We start from the raw sequence: 14,816 nt of genomic DNA, 5'->3' as shown, positions 1-14,816 counted from the left end.
GAAGACACTCTTCAAAGAGTAGGCCTGATTCCTCGCTGGTGCCCTTGAAGGGTTCAAGTACATTGTAGAGAGTATTTGTATGTCTAAGAATAGATAAAGTACCGTAATTCATAAAATACATTATTGTCTCTCAAGAGACTCTTTAGGTTGATGAGGCTTGAGATATTGCTTCATAGAAAGGATGATGGATCGATGGACTGAACTTGAACTACATATGTAAGTGTCAATGGGAGCGAGATGATTTAACACTTGACCTCATTTTCAGGTTGAAAAATCAGTGGCTGGCAACGAATGGTAGGATGGTTATTATTCATAACAAGGATGGATGAGCATTTTGTACGCTTGCGGGCCTGCTGGCCACCATCGGTCTCTCAGGACAAAGCCGTGAAATTATGATGGTGCAATCTCGAGGGCCTTAAATTAATCCTTTCAATTGTGTCTTGCCAAACCGGGATTTCATTGAATCTAAGCGAAGGGAATTGTATGGCCCCTCTTAGATCAAGGAGATTACTTTTCCAATCGGTAGCTAAATTTTCTCTTGCTCTGTTAAGAAGTGATTGTACGATTTATAGCTTGTGCTTTCAGGGTCTTTCATTCTGTATACTGTTGGAATTTCAGCGTCAAAACTTTGCTCAAGAACTTTTTTGGCCCATCAACGTCCAAAAATCCAGCCATTTGCATCACCATTGCAACTTTAGGATTTGAATTCCAGCAGTTATGCGGAGCAGCAATTTTTCCATTGGGAAAAATATTTATGAACGTCTTCTCAAATATTGTGTCATTCCCTTATCAAAAGCCCGCCTTTTTTCTTTTTTCTAGCATAAGGTTGCCACGCAATATGCCATTAAAAAATGTAATGCTGTCAAACCTTAGGAAACAACTAACCGAACTCTGGCATAAAAGCCAATCTCTGCACCTTCGAGTATCTCATGGTTGGGTTTTCATTGGTTTGTAGGGTAGGATACCTCAAGACCTCACTATGGAGAGATTGTCAAATTACTCGATCAAATGTAACTGAACGTAATTACAACGGCGAATAATTCAATGATTTTCAATAACATCTTCAAAAAAAGAATTATTTGCAATTAATCGCAAGCTAAAATCGTTCAAGTAGGTACATGTCCAATACAGAAATGCCAAAAGTGTCAGATGATCAAAACAAGAGTAAATAATTGAAAGAGAGTTATGCAAGGGTAGGAAAAAACTAGTCACTGATTTTCGTCAAAATAGTTATTTTATGTTATGAAAATCACCAATTTAAAAAAGGCTCCGAAAACCGCAAGGAAAAGTTATAAAAAGGTGAAAAATGTTGAATATATTTTGTGCCCACTTGTTTGCTCATACTCGTATCTAGTCATCACTCTAGTCAATTATAAAAACCATGCGTTTGTCGAATAAAACAACAGTTCTCCAACTCTCTCTGTCACATCAACTTGCCCTCCTAGCTAGCTCAATTTCCAACAGGTTATGGGTTCAGCACTGCTTCCACTGCGATTGTGAAAAGTGTTTGGCGAGTTGAGTCTAGGAGGGTGGGGCAGCAATGCCCATGGAAAAGAGAGTTACTTGGATGCCGAAAGGGATCGGTGGTTCGTGGTGGGCCTAGTGTGCCCTGGAACCTGCAATGGTGGGTCATGAGTGCCCTGGAACCTGCAATGGTGGGTCATGAGTGCCCTGGAACCTGCAATGGTGGGTCATGAGTGCCCTGGAACCTGCAATGGTGGGTCATGAGTGCCCTGGAACCTGCAATGGTGGGTCATGAGTGCCCTGGAACCTGCAATGGTGGGTCATGAGTGCCCTGGAACCTGCAATGGTGGGCCATGAGTGCCCTGGAACCTATATGTGATGCCATGTGCAACAAGTGAGGGGATGTGTTGTATATATTTTGTGCCCACTTGTTTGCTCATACTCGTATCTAGTCATCACTCTAGTCAATTATAAAAACCATGCGTTTGTCGAATATCACAACAGTTCTCCAACTCTCTCTGTCACAACAACTTGCCCTCCTAGCTAGCTCAATTTCCAACAAAAAATAGTATCAATATGACTTGTCAAGTGAACGCGTTCATGAACAAGTGACGTTTTTCCACGGAAAAAAATCAAAGACAACGTGCCCAACCAAACCGCACTGTGCACGCATTGTATTTTGACATTTATTTCATTTTACCTGCTTGTCTAAGCAAATAGCATTTTGGTATTGAGCCAATTTGATAGTGAATTCACTGCATTTTACCATACATGTTCATTTTGTTGGGTTTTGTAACACAGCTCACTCAAAATCACTCGATTATTGAAACTTCAATGGGCGGAGAGTTTGATTTCCCTCCCAAAAATGCCCAAAATCAGGTTGCCGGAGGACATTTAATTCACTTGACATGCCTTATATATATGTGATTGTTTGTTTGGTATTTTGGTAGCCTTCAAGGCAAAAATTGCGTGATCTTCTTTTTCGGGCTTCATCATTGTACAATTTGCTTCCTTTATTACCGCTACTAGAAAAGGAATTCTTAGGAGTCCAAGACGACAAAGCCTATTCGTTCTACTTACTCATGGATGCTTTTGAAGATGTATTACATAAAATACCTTTTGTCTCTCCTTTAAATACTGCATTGTTTTAAACTTCTCGGTTTGTTGTAATAAAATGTTAGTTCTCTAATTCTTACATTGTTCCCGCTTGCCTTTTTGACAAAAGCTCAAGCTATTCCTGACAATACAACTAGAATACCAATACTTCACGTACAAAAGTGTAAATATAAAAATATTTTAGCCCTGGGCTCTTCACCCTGAGAAATAGCTGAAATAAAGCACTCAGAGGAACCACGTTTGATCTACAAACCTTCATGCTTTTGGTATCAATTTAGGGGTCCGGGCTGGAAGACAATTTTGAGCGCTAAATAATTCAAAGATTTTGAAATAATGAAATATATTGACACCCTAGGTAATTGCTTCAAACTTTTGCAAGTCTAACTTCTTAATGTCCATTTATGTGTCTTTTTTGCTTGAAAACAGGTTTGTATCTTTGCGTTGGAGGATTTTTTTTTTCTCTGAAAAAAAGTTATGTTGTCAGATGTTGACCAAGAGCCGGCCGAAAATTCTAATTTTATTTAGTGTTTACGGTATAACTTTGGACGTATCTTTTTAGTTCCTTGAGCATAGTTACGGGCTCAAACTTGGTCAAGCTCATCTATTCAACAAGATCTTGTGGTCGTATCAAGTGCTTATTTGGAATAAAGCGAACGATTTAGGAGATAAGATAATCCTTTTGTTTCCGTTGGCAATCCTCATCTCTTACTAGAAGTCCGTGCCAAAATGGAGACTAATTATCAAGAAATTTCCAAGTAGGAAAATATTTTTCACGTTATTTGCGTTTCCAATTGGCTTTTCCGATTCGTCGAATAATCATATTATGATTAGTTCACCCACCCACTCTGCAATACTTCAGTTCTTGAATTGAAATTTTATTTGCATCACTGTTTTCTACCATAAACAATATTGAGATGGCGCATAATTGGTGACAGAATGTGAAAAGACATTGATTATTTTTAAAAAATGCATGTATGTCTTGTGGCAGATGCTTCGGTAAGCGAGACTTCCTTTAGCAATACCTCTAATTTTCTTCTCCAAGCTCTGCGATATTTTATAGTATGGCATCATTCAGGAGCAAAGTGATTGCTCGAGAACACTTTCCTCACCAAAGAGCCGGATCATTCTAAACTCAAAAGCAATTCTGAGTCTTGCATCTCATCCAGTATTTCAAGTCTTCAAGACACCGTTCTTTTTGCTTCTCTCTCATTCGCTGACATTTTTGGGTGCGCATGTTCAATTTTGCCTCGTTGGTGATCCAAAAATTCCACTCTTCCAAACGATCCCGTTGAACTTCCAAAATCAGAGTGTCTGGTGCAAGTAAGAGAACAGGGTTCCGCATGCGGCGTCCTCGACCTTTCAAGGTTTGAATCGCTGCCCGTATCCTAAATTTCTCAAAGTAGGGCGGGACAGGAATGACATGGAACCTGATTTCCCTGTGAATGGGACCTGTGACGTCGGTGTTATTAGATCCGGTTACCAAAACCATTATTCTAGAGTTGAGGCGTATATCCACTATGTTCCAAGATTGGGGTATGATCAACTGAAAATAAATGGAAATGATGGCATAGTGCTTGTTGTTCAGCCATCAACGTATCATTTTTGCTCTACTGCTAATGCAAATAACTTCGCAACACTTCCTTCTTTTTTCATACACTCTCTGCCCTACCTGTTATGTCCTGAGCTTTGAAAGGCTCATACATTTTGTCCTTATGATTGAAGTTTGAAGTGGAATTTCATGAAGCACAAGAATGCGCTCTTTTTTCTGGTTTGGTTTGAGAGAAAATTTAAAAATTGAGTGAAAAACAACATTGATTGATTGCAAACAGAGTAGCTATTTTTTCAATAGCAGTGGATTTTTTTGCATCTTAGCTATCAAAAGGAGTGAGAGGGCTTGCCCAAGTTTTCATGAGAGCATGACAGGCCAAGTGTGTTTAAGATGCTGACCGTTTCCACACGTGAGACAGTCAGGTCATGTCCAATGAATTGGCAAGTTTCTTTTGCAATAACAGGTTTCAAGATATTTTTTTTCGGCTCAAAACAATTGAAAGCCAATTTTGATCCAAGCAAATTGACCCAGTTTTTAGGTGCCAGAGGCTGAAAACTTACTTTCCATCCAAGAGTGAAAAAGAAAAAAACCTTGAAAGAAGATTTCTGGCAATAGAGTTCGACTTTCTTTGCGTTCATAAGAGTTCAAATTATACCTATAAAAAACAGCCTTCATAAAGGGAAATGGCATTTCTTGTTCGTAGCAAGTCTGTCCAGACTCCCAGTTTGCCAGCTAGCCTCTCAACTTTTAGTGTCCCCGTTCATAATGGAAATATAATCTTACGTGTTGATAGGATCGCCAATTGCGGCTGGCTGCGTTATCTTGACTGAACCAAATATTCGTTTCCAGGTCGTCAATATGGTACAATGCCACACACTTGGGACAATCCCTGTAGCTCAAGACGGGCATCTGATCGCTCACAGCCAGAAATGGATAATGAAATTCAATGAGATTGGGACTACCCTCCGTGGACTTCCTTAGAAGAAGCTCTCCTGAATTAGCATCATGCACATGGATCCACTTGTTCTTCGCATTTCCGATAAAGATCAAGTTGCGGTCGCCAGACACCGAATCAAGTCGTCCATTTGGGGCAGGGATTAAGGTCCGAGATGCCACTCTATGGTCTTCAATGGCGTATGTTTCAACGGCTGTTCTAGTGGCCAGGGCAAATGTAGATTCATTTAGCTTGAACGCCTTCACAATACATTTACCCGCGATATCAATGCTTTGTATGTGCTCTCCATCCAGGTGACAATCGTACACATAGCCAACAGATAGATGGTGATAAAATGCGATTAAGAAATGATCGATCAAGATTAGGTGAGGGCTCGGGGCTAAAAAATGATATCTTTTCAGGGGTTTAGGCCATGGAAATATCAGCTTGCTCCTGCCATAACGTCGATGCCAAATCCGGATAGCTCCCGAACCAAAGCCCATGGCCACGTGGTCTTTACTACCGGTCAGAGAGACTTTGCGGAACTTTGATTCCGTTTCGCTGAGAATGAAGGCGTTTATAACTGTTGGATCGTCATTGAGCCATTGATGGTCCAATAGTTCCATGGCCTTGGGTCGGATCAGTTGTCGACAAATTCGTCTGGCACTGAAGCTTGCCTTCATAAACAGGCGCCATTCCTGACTCAAGAGTCGACAATTCAAAATGTCTTTGATAGGCAAGTGTAACAGGATCTGTTCCAAAACGTGCTCCAAATTGTTTTGGAACAACACGTGGATGAAGCACTGACTGCTATCAATGTCCTTCTTATTGATATCCTTGCAACCACCATTTGCCGACCTGACTCTTTGATTACTAGACCTTGAAGGCATGGTGAAGATCGATTCCAGACTGCCAAAGAACCCTTCATAGACTGTTGAACCACTCGTTCATGAATGAAGGGAAAGCTAGTGAGTCATTCTGGCCCTATCTCCATGTCCTTGTTGGGAGAATGAAATTTAGAGGCAAAACATCAACGTTGTCACCATGACTCATGGACACATGAAGGTAACTCTTCGGATGTTCTTTTCATGTCAAATTTAATCAGCTCTTCGAAATAAGATTTAAATAAGGTTTGTAAAGTCATATTTAGAAACAGGAAGTGGTTCCAGATCCCGACTCAGAATGAATTTGTTCACTTTTTCAATGGCATCATCGAAAAGGCTCAACAATTCTGTGGTGAATACATCTTTGGGAATTTGGTTTTGGTGCTGTCTTTTGAATTTCGACGATTGATGAGATGCAACACATTTGAGTCTTGCCCTATCATGTGGAAGATTGAAGAAATCCAGAACCTTTCGGATTTCCTTCATTTTATCCTCTAAGAAGTTCTCATAATGGATCACAAAAAGCTCGGGAACCACGGCCAACCAATCCAGGGCGATATCCATCCAGATCCTACATGCAAACAAATAAAACACACTAAATGAAGACACCAAAGAAAACCAAACATGTTGGCAAACTCACTTTAACTCCATTTTGGCAAACTCGTGGAACTCTTTTGTTCTCAATCCAGCGACGAGCTCGACATCATTCATGGAACTGACCTCGTCTCCAGCATGACGATGTTTCCAATGTGATAAAATAGTTTTATACGGACTCCGGATTAGAAGAATGCCACGCCCGTGGTAATTTTGGATGTGGCGCATCCTCCATGATAAACTCTCTCGTTTCCTGGCCTCGGAAACGTGTTGAAGGACCTGATGATGTGTCTTCACGAAGAGTCCGGCTCCTCGTTTGTATCGGGGGCTTAAAACTGAATTGAAAAAGGTTTCTAACGCATCTCTGGGTTGACAGCATTTTAAACCATATCAAACTCAAAGAGCAATTCATCCTTAGTTTAGGTAAATGGGTAAGTAATATTTAATTTTTTGACATATCAAATCATTAGGGGCATGTTGTCAAAAAATACTTATCCAGCGCTTATATAGTTTTTCGTGCACTTAGTACAGAATTAAACATTCCATAGTCGCATTGTGAACAATGCTTTTCAAAATTTCAGATGATTATATTTCAACCATTTCCAAATTGAATGCAAATTGATTAAGCAAAAATGTTAATCGCAATCTGTTGTTGATTTGTAAATATATGAAAACGTACCAAAAGAAGTTATCACTCGTATTTACCGGCAACAGCATCAACATATCCTTGAATGCCCGTGCTCCACTCCAGAAGATTTCCAATCCACTTGCTGCCAGATCCCAATGCACACACCATTGGGGTCTCGTGCAAGGATCCCGGCAAAAGCAGATGGGCAGTAACGATCGCATTACATTTGGTTGTTGTCCCGTCATCAAATGTTTTGGGAATCGCAACTGGGTCAACTATGTCAAGAACAGACTTGCTTGGATCCTGGAATATGGACTGACCATGGATTGATGGGTGACTCATCAGGCTCAACCACGTGGATTGTGCCATGACAAAATCGGACACCGAGGTCAGGTAATCCGGAGCTTGAAACTCTGGAATGAGGGACGAATTCAAATCCACTGTTTTGGGTAAGAGGAACTCGTTTTCCGTCACAAATTCGGATGCGAGACATCGGTGTCCGGACAAAATGCGGTTGGATATCAAATTGACGGCGAAGCATTCGTCGTTTACGAGATATAAAGCCTTTTCAGGGTTCCAATAGAGAACAGCTGAATTGGTGGATGGGCTAAAATGCCAAAATGGAAATGATTCTTGGCCATTGTGGTAAAACCCAATCCGGGTCTGATGTCCGGATGGATCAAACTCTACGGACAAACCATGGACAATAGAATCGATAAAGTTGGCCAAAATTTTGGATCCATCGTGGAAAGTGACCTCCACAGGCTTTTGCAGACCTTTGGAATCAAAGGCCCCTACTATGAAACGAATATTTTTGGAACACGTTCCCTTAAAACATGCCAGAGGATTGATGTCTGGGTTGACAATTTGCTGCCAATGTCCGTCAACAGATTTTCCATAAGGTTGAAAATCAGAAATGTTTAAACCAGGAACAATGGTCCGGCCAAATATTTTATTGCACGGAAAATCTGGTTTTGGTTCACACGAGGAAAAGCTTTGGAGAGTCAAGAATTTGGAACACCATTCGTTGATGTGGGATTGAACACTCAGGCTTACACAAATGTCAATTAAACTAACGAAAATCACCACGCAATGCATATTTGTCCTGCATTCTAACTTTCAAGCCTCCAGTAACGTATGTAAACAGTCATGGGAAAACTAGGATCTCATTCACAAGAAGAACTGCTTGACGTGGATGGGACGGTAGATTTGTCGATGGTGTTATGACGATCATTTTCTGGCCTGCTTTTTACTTTGATCATGATTTGTGGTGCGCATGTTAGAGAAAACCCCTGCTTGATAGTGATAATCAAATGTATGCGGGTCAATAAGGTAATATGTGCCTATATACATATTGTACTTTGTAATATGTGGACAGGGTTTCTATTTGGATTGTGTTTGTTTGTTACAGAGTCAAATAAATTTCAGCTCTCTTGCTCGGCATGTTTAATGTTTATTCACTCGCGTGAATAACCACAGGTTTGCCCATTGAAATCAAGAAAGCACCACTTCACGTTGTAATTTATACACCAGAAAGAAGCTAAACCTCGTCTAGCCAAGGATCTAACCAAGGGTAGAGTAATTGAAAGCGGATCCTCGTACAAAATACTTCAGTTGTTAGCATTACGTTAAGGCTCTCAGGAGAACTAGATATTAGAATGAAATCAATTTTATCCAAGATTACAAACGTTCAGCTGGAATTGGTTTGGAGTAATAATGCTGTTTTTGAAGTGGTCGTCTTCCACGCCCGCATAAGATGTCCGTCTACACGTCATGGAATTGACTGTTATTCTACTCAGTTCTTTGGTTTCAATGACCGGACTACAACATACGACTAGAGAGGCAAATATGCTGGGTAATACCTTGTCAAGACCATCCAATAGCCACCTGATGAATCACCCAACCATTGCTATTTCAACCTCTCACATGCGATCTCCTATAGTAATACCTCCAAAGCATAGGTTTTTCATCTCAATTTTTGTGACCAAGGAGCTCTCAGTGATCTTTTAAGTAAAAGTTTTTTCTCTTGGCAAATCCTTATAGAAGTCAACACCGAAAAGATGGGTTGTGCTAATACTGTATTGATGAGGATATCTTTCAACTTTAGCCCACCTGTTGAACAAGCTTTCGCTAAACTTGTCCTAAAACCTGTTTTATGATGTCCTTCTTGACACGAGACCCCTCTTTAGTTTGAGTGTGTTCCCCTCATTTTTGAACACATGCCTCGAAGTGAATTTGAATGGCTTCCCTGAGGACAGTGGCACATTTTCCCGACGTCGACACATGGTCCAAGCATGTGCAAGGCGTCTGATATGTATGTATTCACTCGACCTTTGTTTCATAACCAACTATGGGCCTCAAACAACATGAGTTGAAGAACAACCACGAGGTTTTCTGGTCGACTCCTCCGCACATTTCTGGCTTCTACGCATCAATTTCCAGCACCACGACCTTTACAAGAGTACGTTTCGACATTTTACTTGAAGTTGTCTCGTTGTTATGTAACTTGCATCCAAGAATGAACTCTGTACTCCACATGTGGGTGGAAATAACCTGACGCCTCACCTAATACCCTGCCCTTACAAAGTACATAAAACATGAAATATTTTGCAAATCCAATGGTCCTTCGAGCCATGGAAGTTGTGCATGATTGCTCGAAGCTACATAACCCATTGGGGATAGTTAGTAGACACTGCATGTGAGGCGCTAAAGGACCTCCCCAGTCATGAGGAAAGCGCGCACACTGTGCGCTTTTGCCACGCTTAGTTGACACGAAGCCGTCGCTAGAGACCGCCACAGCTGCATTCCCTTCTTTGTTATTCGTGGACGACTACGCGCAAAATGCAGTGAGTTAGAAACTGGAGGAGGTACTGTTCAAAGACCTCCACAGATGTACAGTTTGGGTGCGAATAGGCGCAATAACCCATTTTGTTGGCAAGCTATTATTTGATATCACAACGAGGTCATTTGTCCGTTATAAAACTTCAGTGGACAAAGTCGGCGAATGTAATTTCGCATTGGACTTTGCTTTTCGAATTCGACTTACTGTCATGACGTCGCTCAGTGGCCTCTTATCTTAGGGATGGCCTTGAACACTAACGTTACATGGATTGTTTTGCTACTTGACGTTCTATTGAATGAGGAAATCCTCTCTTTATCACACCATTTCATTCCACGTTTCAGCATGTTTTGACGCACATCAAAACAAATGAACAACGAGTGCGTTAGATCTTGGGAAAACTGATTCAATTGAGTTGTTATAGCCTTATGAATTTGCATGGAGCCTCAATTTGGGCTGCATATCTGGCCTTGGAATACAGCGAGCAAAAAACCGATGGACAAAAAAGTTCGAAAGAATCCGGATGTGCCCCAGTGTAAAGCTATATTCAACCCTTTTCCTCGACTAGTTTTTGACACCCGCGAGCTGATCTGATTGCTACCCATCTATAATTTTAGGTCATGAGCGTGTAGTATTCTGTATTCCCCATGGTCATACCAACCAGCGAACAAATCTATCGAAAGTGGCCAAGAGTTTCTAGGCCACTGCGCAATAACTTCAAACTCTAACAAATTTTCAACTACAACTGGTGAACTCCAAGTCCGGAGCAAATTGTTTAGATATATTGATACCAATTAAGTCCAGGGGCACACTTCACACTTGAAGTGAATAGTCCATCATGATTCATAAAGTATTTGGTTTGTCGAGAAGGCTGAAACTTCGTATGTTGAAACTGCAGACAGGTACGGCATTGGCACGGTTCGCTCAGAGTTCAGACTTCATCCCCGAGAAATATCTCATTTTTGTTGCATCAGCCGTTCAATTTGGCTATGGAGCACGGACGCTCCTTTCCTCTGCGCCTCGGTCCTCTCCTGTGAAGCCTCAGCGAGTCTGGAAGGAGTGGACCGAGTGGACTCGCCTCTCTGCGTGTCCTCCATTCCAGCTCTCAGCTCCCAGCTCTCAGCCCTCTAGTGGTGAGCCGTGGGTGAGCCCAGCTCTGACTGCCGAACTTGAGTTCTTGACGTACACTCCAACCTCAAATCCCATCACATCGTCTTGCTCAGTAACATTTGCGATCGTGAGAGATCAGACGTGGAATCGCTCTGGTTGAAAGTGGTTTGCGGATTGGTGGCTGATCTGTAGCCCAATCCTACGTTTTGGAAGCCTCTGAAAGTTCAACATGAACAGGAGTAACAATGCCAGTGCCTTGGCAGGGGACACTCCGGAGAATCCCGCTCCCAACCGTATCCTGAGTCTCTTGGGCTTGTCTCGGAACCCGTCCCAAGTGAGCTTTGATAATCAGAGTGGGAGGAGCAGTAACGACATGGTCGATCTGGTCAAGAGCTTCTATCCCAGGGATGCAGGGGTTACCCGTGAGATCCCGGATTTTATCTTCAATCCCGAGGCGCATCGCTTGCGCCAGAGACGCACGGCTGAGCGCATGCGTCTCAAAAGAGAACAAGGAGGCCAGGACAATCTCCTGGCCGCAGCCTTTGATAATGAAGTGGAGGACCAAAACCTCCGGTACATCTTCATGATTTCCAGGACCTTGACACCCGAGTTCAAGGTCTTGCTTGGATACTCGTACAAAACCTTGTATCCCACCATGATCCTGAGCAATAGCGATTATGTCCCGAGAATATGCGCAGTTTGTCTCCGAACCTATCTGGAATTCGTGCGCTTGTCCGAGCACGTTACGTCCTATGCGCGCAAAAGATTGAACATCGCCGACAAGATACCCGTCCTGCCTTACTTTGGGAGATGGGGCACGGACTGTATCGCTGATCGACGTCTGGTCATTGAGGTAGGTCTGCTTCTTGTGTCTACCTGACTCCATTTCCTGAGTGGAGATCTTGAGACGAAAGAAGGAATCTCAACAAATCTTCCTTGTTGTCGTCCACAGGAATATCTTAACTTTATTCTGAAGAAAGACTGGGTGTTTCAAGTGATGGGACTACAATTGTTTCTCTACACTCAACTCCCCTTGTCCGAATGTTTCGATACGACCAAAGACTTAGTTCGCCTGACCAAAAAGATCCCAAAGACCATGAGATCATACGAGAAACGATTCTTCTCATCAGATTTTAGCTGTAAGTGGGAATAGATAATGAGTTCCCGTATCAAGTCAAGACACGTGTATTCGTTTTGTTTCAGATCAAGATTTGTACCAATACACCGCCTTGATCGTCGAAGAACAAGGTGAGCTGGGCGTGGACATTGTCAACTATCCGAATGTCATCAACGAATATTTGCTGGAAAATCCGGATGCGGATGATTCGCATCCATACGATAATGTTGATGCCGTTCCGACTGAAAACGAATTCGATGGGGCAAATAGATTTAATGTTGATGACGATGACGATGACGATGATAGTGACGATCAATCTCCGCCAATGTTCATGTGCGGGTCACTCCGCATTCCCAAACCTGATGCCGCTGAAGAGCCCATCGTAGATGATGACCTTGAGTAAGTGCGATTTTTTACAATCCTACCAAGAAGCATAGCTCCCCGATTAAAGCCAAGACAGCCGCCAGCTTTGTAAAAACTTAATCGCACGCTAACTAGAGCCTTCCTTTGACGTACTATTTACTGTGCCATTGAACAGGAAATTTGACAAGCTGGCATTTACTGGGATTTGCTCACCACTTTAAGAGAGGACAGTTTTAACAAAGCACTGGTAAAAAGACGACACCTCTGAGTATATGACCCTGACCTTAACTTGGAGTAAAAAGATGAAGTCAGTTGAGGCGCAAAGTTTTTTCACCTTCAATATCTCTTGACCTGAATACCATCTCGCAAAAAAAGTCCCTTTCAGCCTTTGTGTGACCGACCCTGCATTGTTTTGAAGTGTGCTCTGGAAGTGTTCGGTGTCGAAACGTTCCTCAAGCATGTGTGAAAGTTCATCATAACAACCTCTCAGGATGAAACTCCCCTGACAGATTTCTCTCGTAGCATCCGTAGAAAAACGTTTATCTGCATCAAGAACTATCTTTTGTTCCAGAGCAAATCCAATCAATAGCGCCCGCACCCCTGCCATGTTCGTGCGCTCTCCTCCTCACAGCGATTCCTCATCGGCCTCTTCTCAAACGGGAGCTTGTCCCTGTCAATCCCTTGGCAATCAGTCGGCGGGCCAATCTGTGGATTCCGCCAGCAACTTCATGCAAATTGGCACTGAAGAACGCGTGGTCAACACGGCCCAGGGTCCCCAGGTTTACGTGCCCAAACTCCTTCACATTGGCTCATGCTCATCCTTGGACCATGCCTCCCTCCGTGCCCGATCGAGTTCCAGGATGGTCACTCTTGGCTCCCAAATGGCCACTACACCAAGGGTGGCCATTTCTGGCAGTTACAGTAACGACGATCTTGTTCGCTTAGCCAACAGTCTGCCGGCCAACATGGTGGACCATATGCACATGGCTGGAGCGGAACCCATTCCTGGACCCTCAGGCTTGCAAAACCGACCTCGCTTTGGATCACCCAAATCGAATAACCGTCATCGTCACCTGTCTAAGATTGATGAGGAGAAGGAGAAATCCCCCAAGAAAAAGAAACCCGAAGAGGAGGAAGAGGACCCAGAGGATCCTGACGATGTGCCTGTCGACGATGGCCGCAAAGAGGATGATAAATCTAACGATGAGATCTTTGGCATCGACGAGGAGTGAAGAGGTAGAGTGTGAGAAAAATTGTGATTCCAACACACAATTACGGGTAACACCCAAGACAATGAGAACCATGCCTTGGCCTTAATCCCTCCCTTGTATATGTATTAAGAATGATCATTATTTCTCCATTTCCGGTATCTTACTATCTTGTAATATTTCAAAGAAAAACTTTCAACTTTTTGTCAGACCCAACTGTTCATGTGCTAAATATTTGAAATCCTCGAGTCTAAAATTGTAATCACGGGCTCGCTAACACGTGCCTTTGAATGTATTGTGAAACCATGAAAAATAGAACAACTGAAACGTTACGAAACGTTCATTTTCTTCCAAGTGGTTGCGAAAAGATAAACCTTATAAGCTACAAAACCCTAGTCTGAAGTGTTGGCTGACAAGAGAAAACCTGGTTTAGATTCAAAAGAAATTCATGATGTCCCACAAAATTGAGCCGCTGGGTTAATTCAGTGGTTTGTGTTGGGCCCAGAGAAAACAAACGAACTGAATACGTAGTTATCGGTTGTTGGGCATTACAAATGAAAAAAGGTAACTTACTCAAAGCTGGATCTCGCCGCAAAAATGTGTTTTTTACGTCGAGCAGAAATTCCAGAGGGTTACTATAACCGGTTTTCTTTTCCGTGCTAAGACTTTTAACAAATATTTAACAATATTGATCAGTTCGTTTAAAGCCATCTCATAGATTCGTATAAAGTAGCAGCATGATAGTATCACTAGTAATGATTGACCAAATACCATTTTTTCCCGTAAAAATCATTATCAACTCAAACCAGTGGCTATCAAACAGAACACCTATTTTCAAGGATGATTATTGCCTCTTACAAATCAACAAGATTTTTTAGGTTCTATCAACTTTCTTTCAAGAAATTACCAGGTCAAAGCCAGTTTGATGGCAACAAGTCGAACAATTTCACCCTAGCAAAACCTGAACTCATGTATGCATTGCTTTAAATTGAAATGCTCAAGATTTTTGA

The 14,816-nt window shown here is 42.2% G+C and overlaps 2 protein-coding genes across 2 annotated transcripts; one reads left to right on the top strand and one right to left on the bottom strand.

Moving 5' to 3' along the window:
- Positions 1-3,420: 3,420 nt before the first annotated feature.
- LOC131890860 (uncharacterized) lies at positions 3,421-9,207 on the bottom strand. The gene is made up of 4 exons (XM_059240302.1): positions 7,247-9,207; positions 6,588-6,876; positions 4,913-6,518; positions 3,421-4,123 (listed from the first exon to the last, which is right to left on the bottom strand). The coding sequence occupies exons 1-3, from the start codon at positions 8,265-8,267 to the stop codon at positions 6,185-6,187; spliced, it is 1,644 nt and encodes a 547-aa protein (XP_059096285.1). The 5' UTR covers positions 8,268-9,207; the 3' UTR covers positions 3,421-4,123; positions 4,913-6,184.
- Positions 9,208-11,168: 1,961 nt separating this feature from the next.
- Positions 11,169-14,143, top strand: LOC131890481 (uncharacterized). The gene is made up of 4 exons (XM_059239831.1): positions 11,169-11,971; positions 12,071-12,257; positions 12,322-12,634; positions 13,170-14,143. Exons 1-4 carry the CDS (start codon positions 11,348-11,350, stop codon positions 13,828-13,830), a joined length of 1,785 nt encoding a protein of 594 aa, XP_059095814.1. The 5' UTR covers positions 11,169-11,347; the 3' UTR covers positions 13,831-14,143.
- Positions 14,144-14,816: the final 673 nt, after the last annotated feature.

This window comes from Tigriopus californicus, chromosome 11 (genome assembly GCF_007210705.1).
Source record: "Tigriopus californicus strain San Diego chromosome 11, Tcal_SD_v2.1, whole genome shotgun sequence".
Lineage (NCBI taxonomy): Eukaryota > Metazoa > Arthropoda > Copepoda > Harpacticoida > Harpacticidae > Tigriopus > Tigriopus californicus.
Note: the sequence above shows the minus strand (reverse complement) of the source record. Positions and strands in the feature narration are given on the sequence as shown.

Coding starts and splice junctions, on each gene's coding strand:
- LOC131890860 (XM_059240302.1), bottom strand. CDS start 8,267: ATGCATTGCGTGGTGATTTTCGTTAGTTTAATTGACATTTGTGTAAGC. Junction 6,877..7,246: donor ATATGTTGATGCTGTTGCCG/GTAAATACGAGT, acceptor TTTTCAATTCAG/TTTTAAGCCCCCGATACAAA. Junction 6,519..6,587: donor TTTGCCAAAATGGAGTTAAA/GTGAGTTTGCCA, acceptor GTTTGCATGTAG/GATCTGGATGGATATCGCCC.
- LOC131890481 (XM_059239831.1), top strand. CDS start 11,348: ATGAACAGGAGTAACAATGCCAGTGCCTTGGCAGGGGACACTCCGGAG. Junction 11,972..12,070: donor ATCGACGTCTGGTCATTGAG/GTAGGTCTGCTT, acceptor TGTCGTCCACAG/GAATATCTTAACTTTATTCT. Junction 12,258..12,321: donor CTTCTCATCAGATTTTAGCT/GTAAGTGGGAAT, acceptor GTTTTGTTTCAG/ATCAAGATTTGTACCAATAC.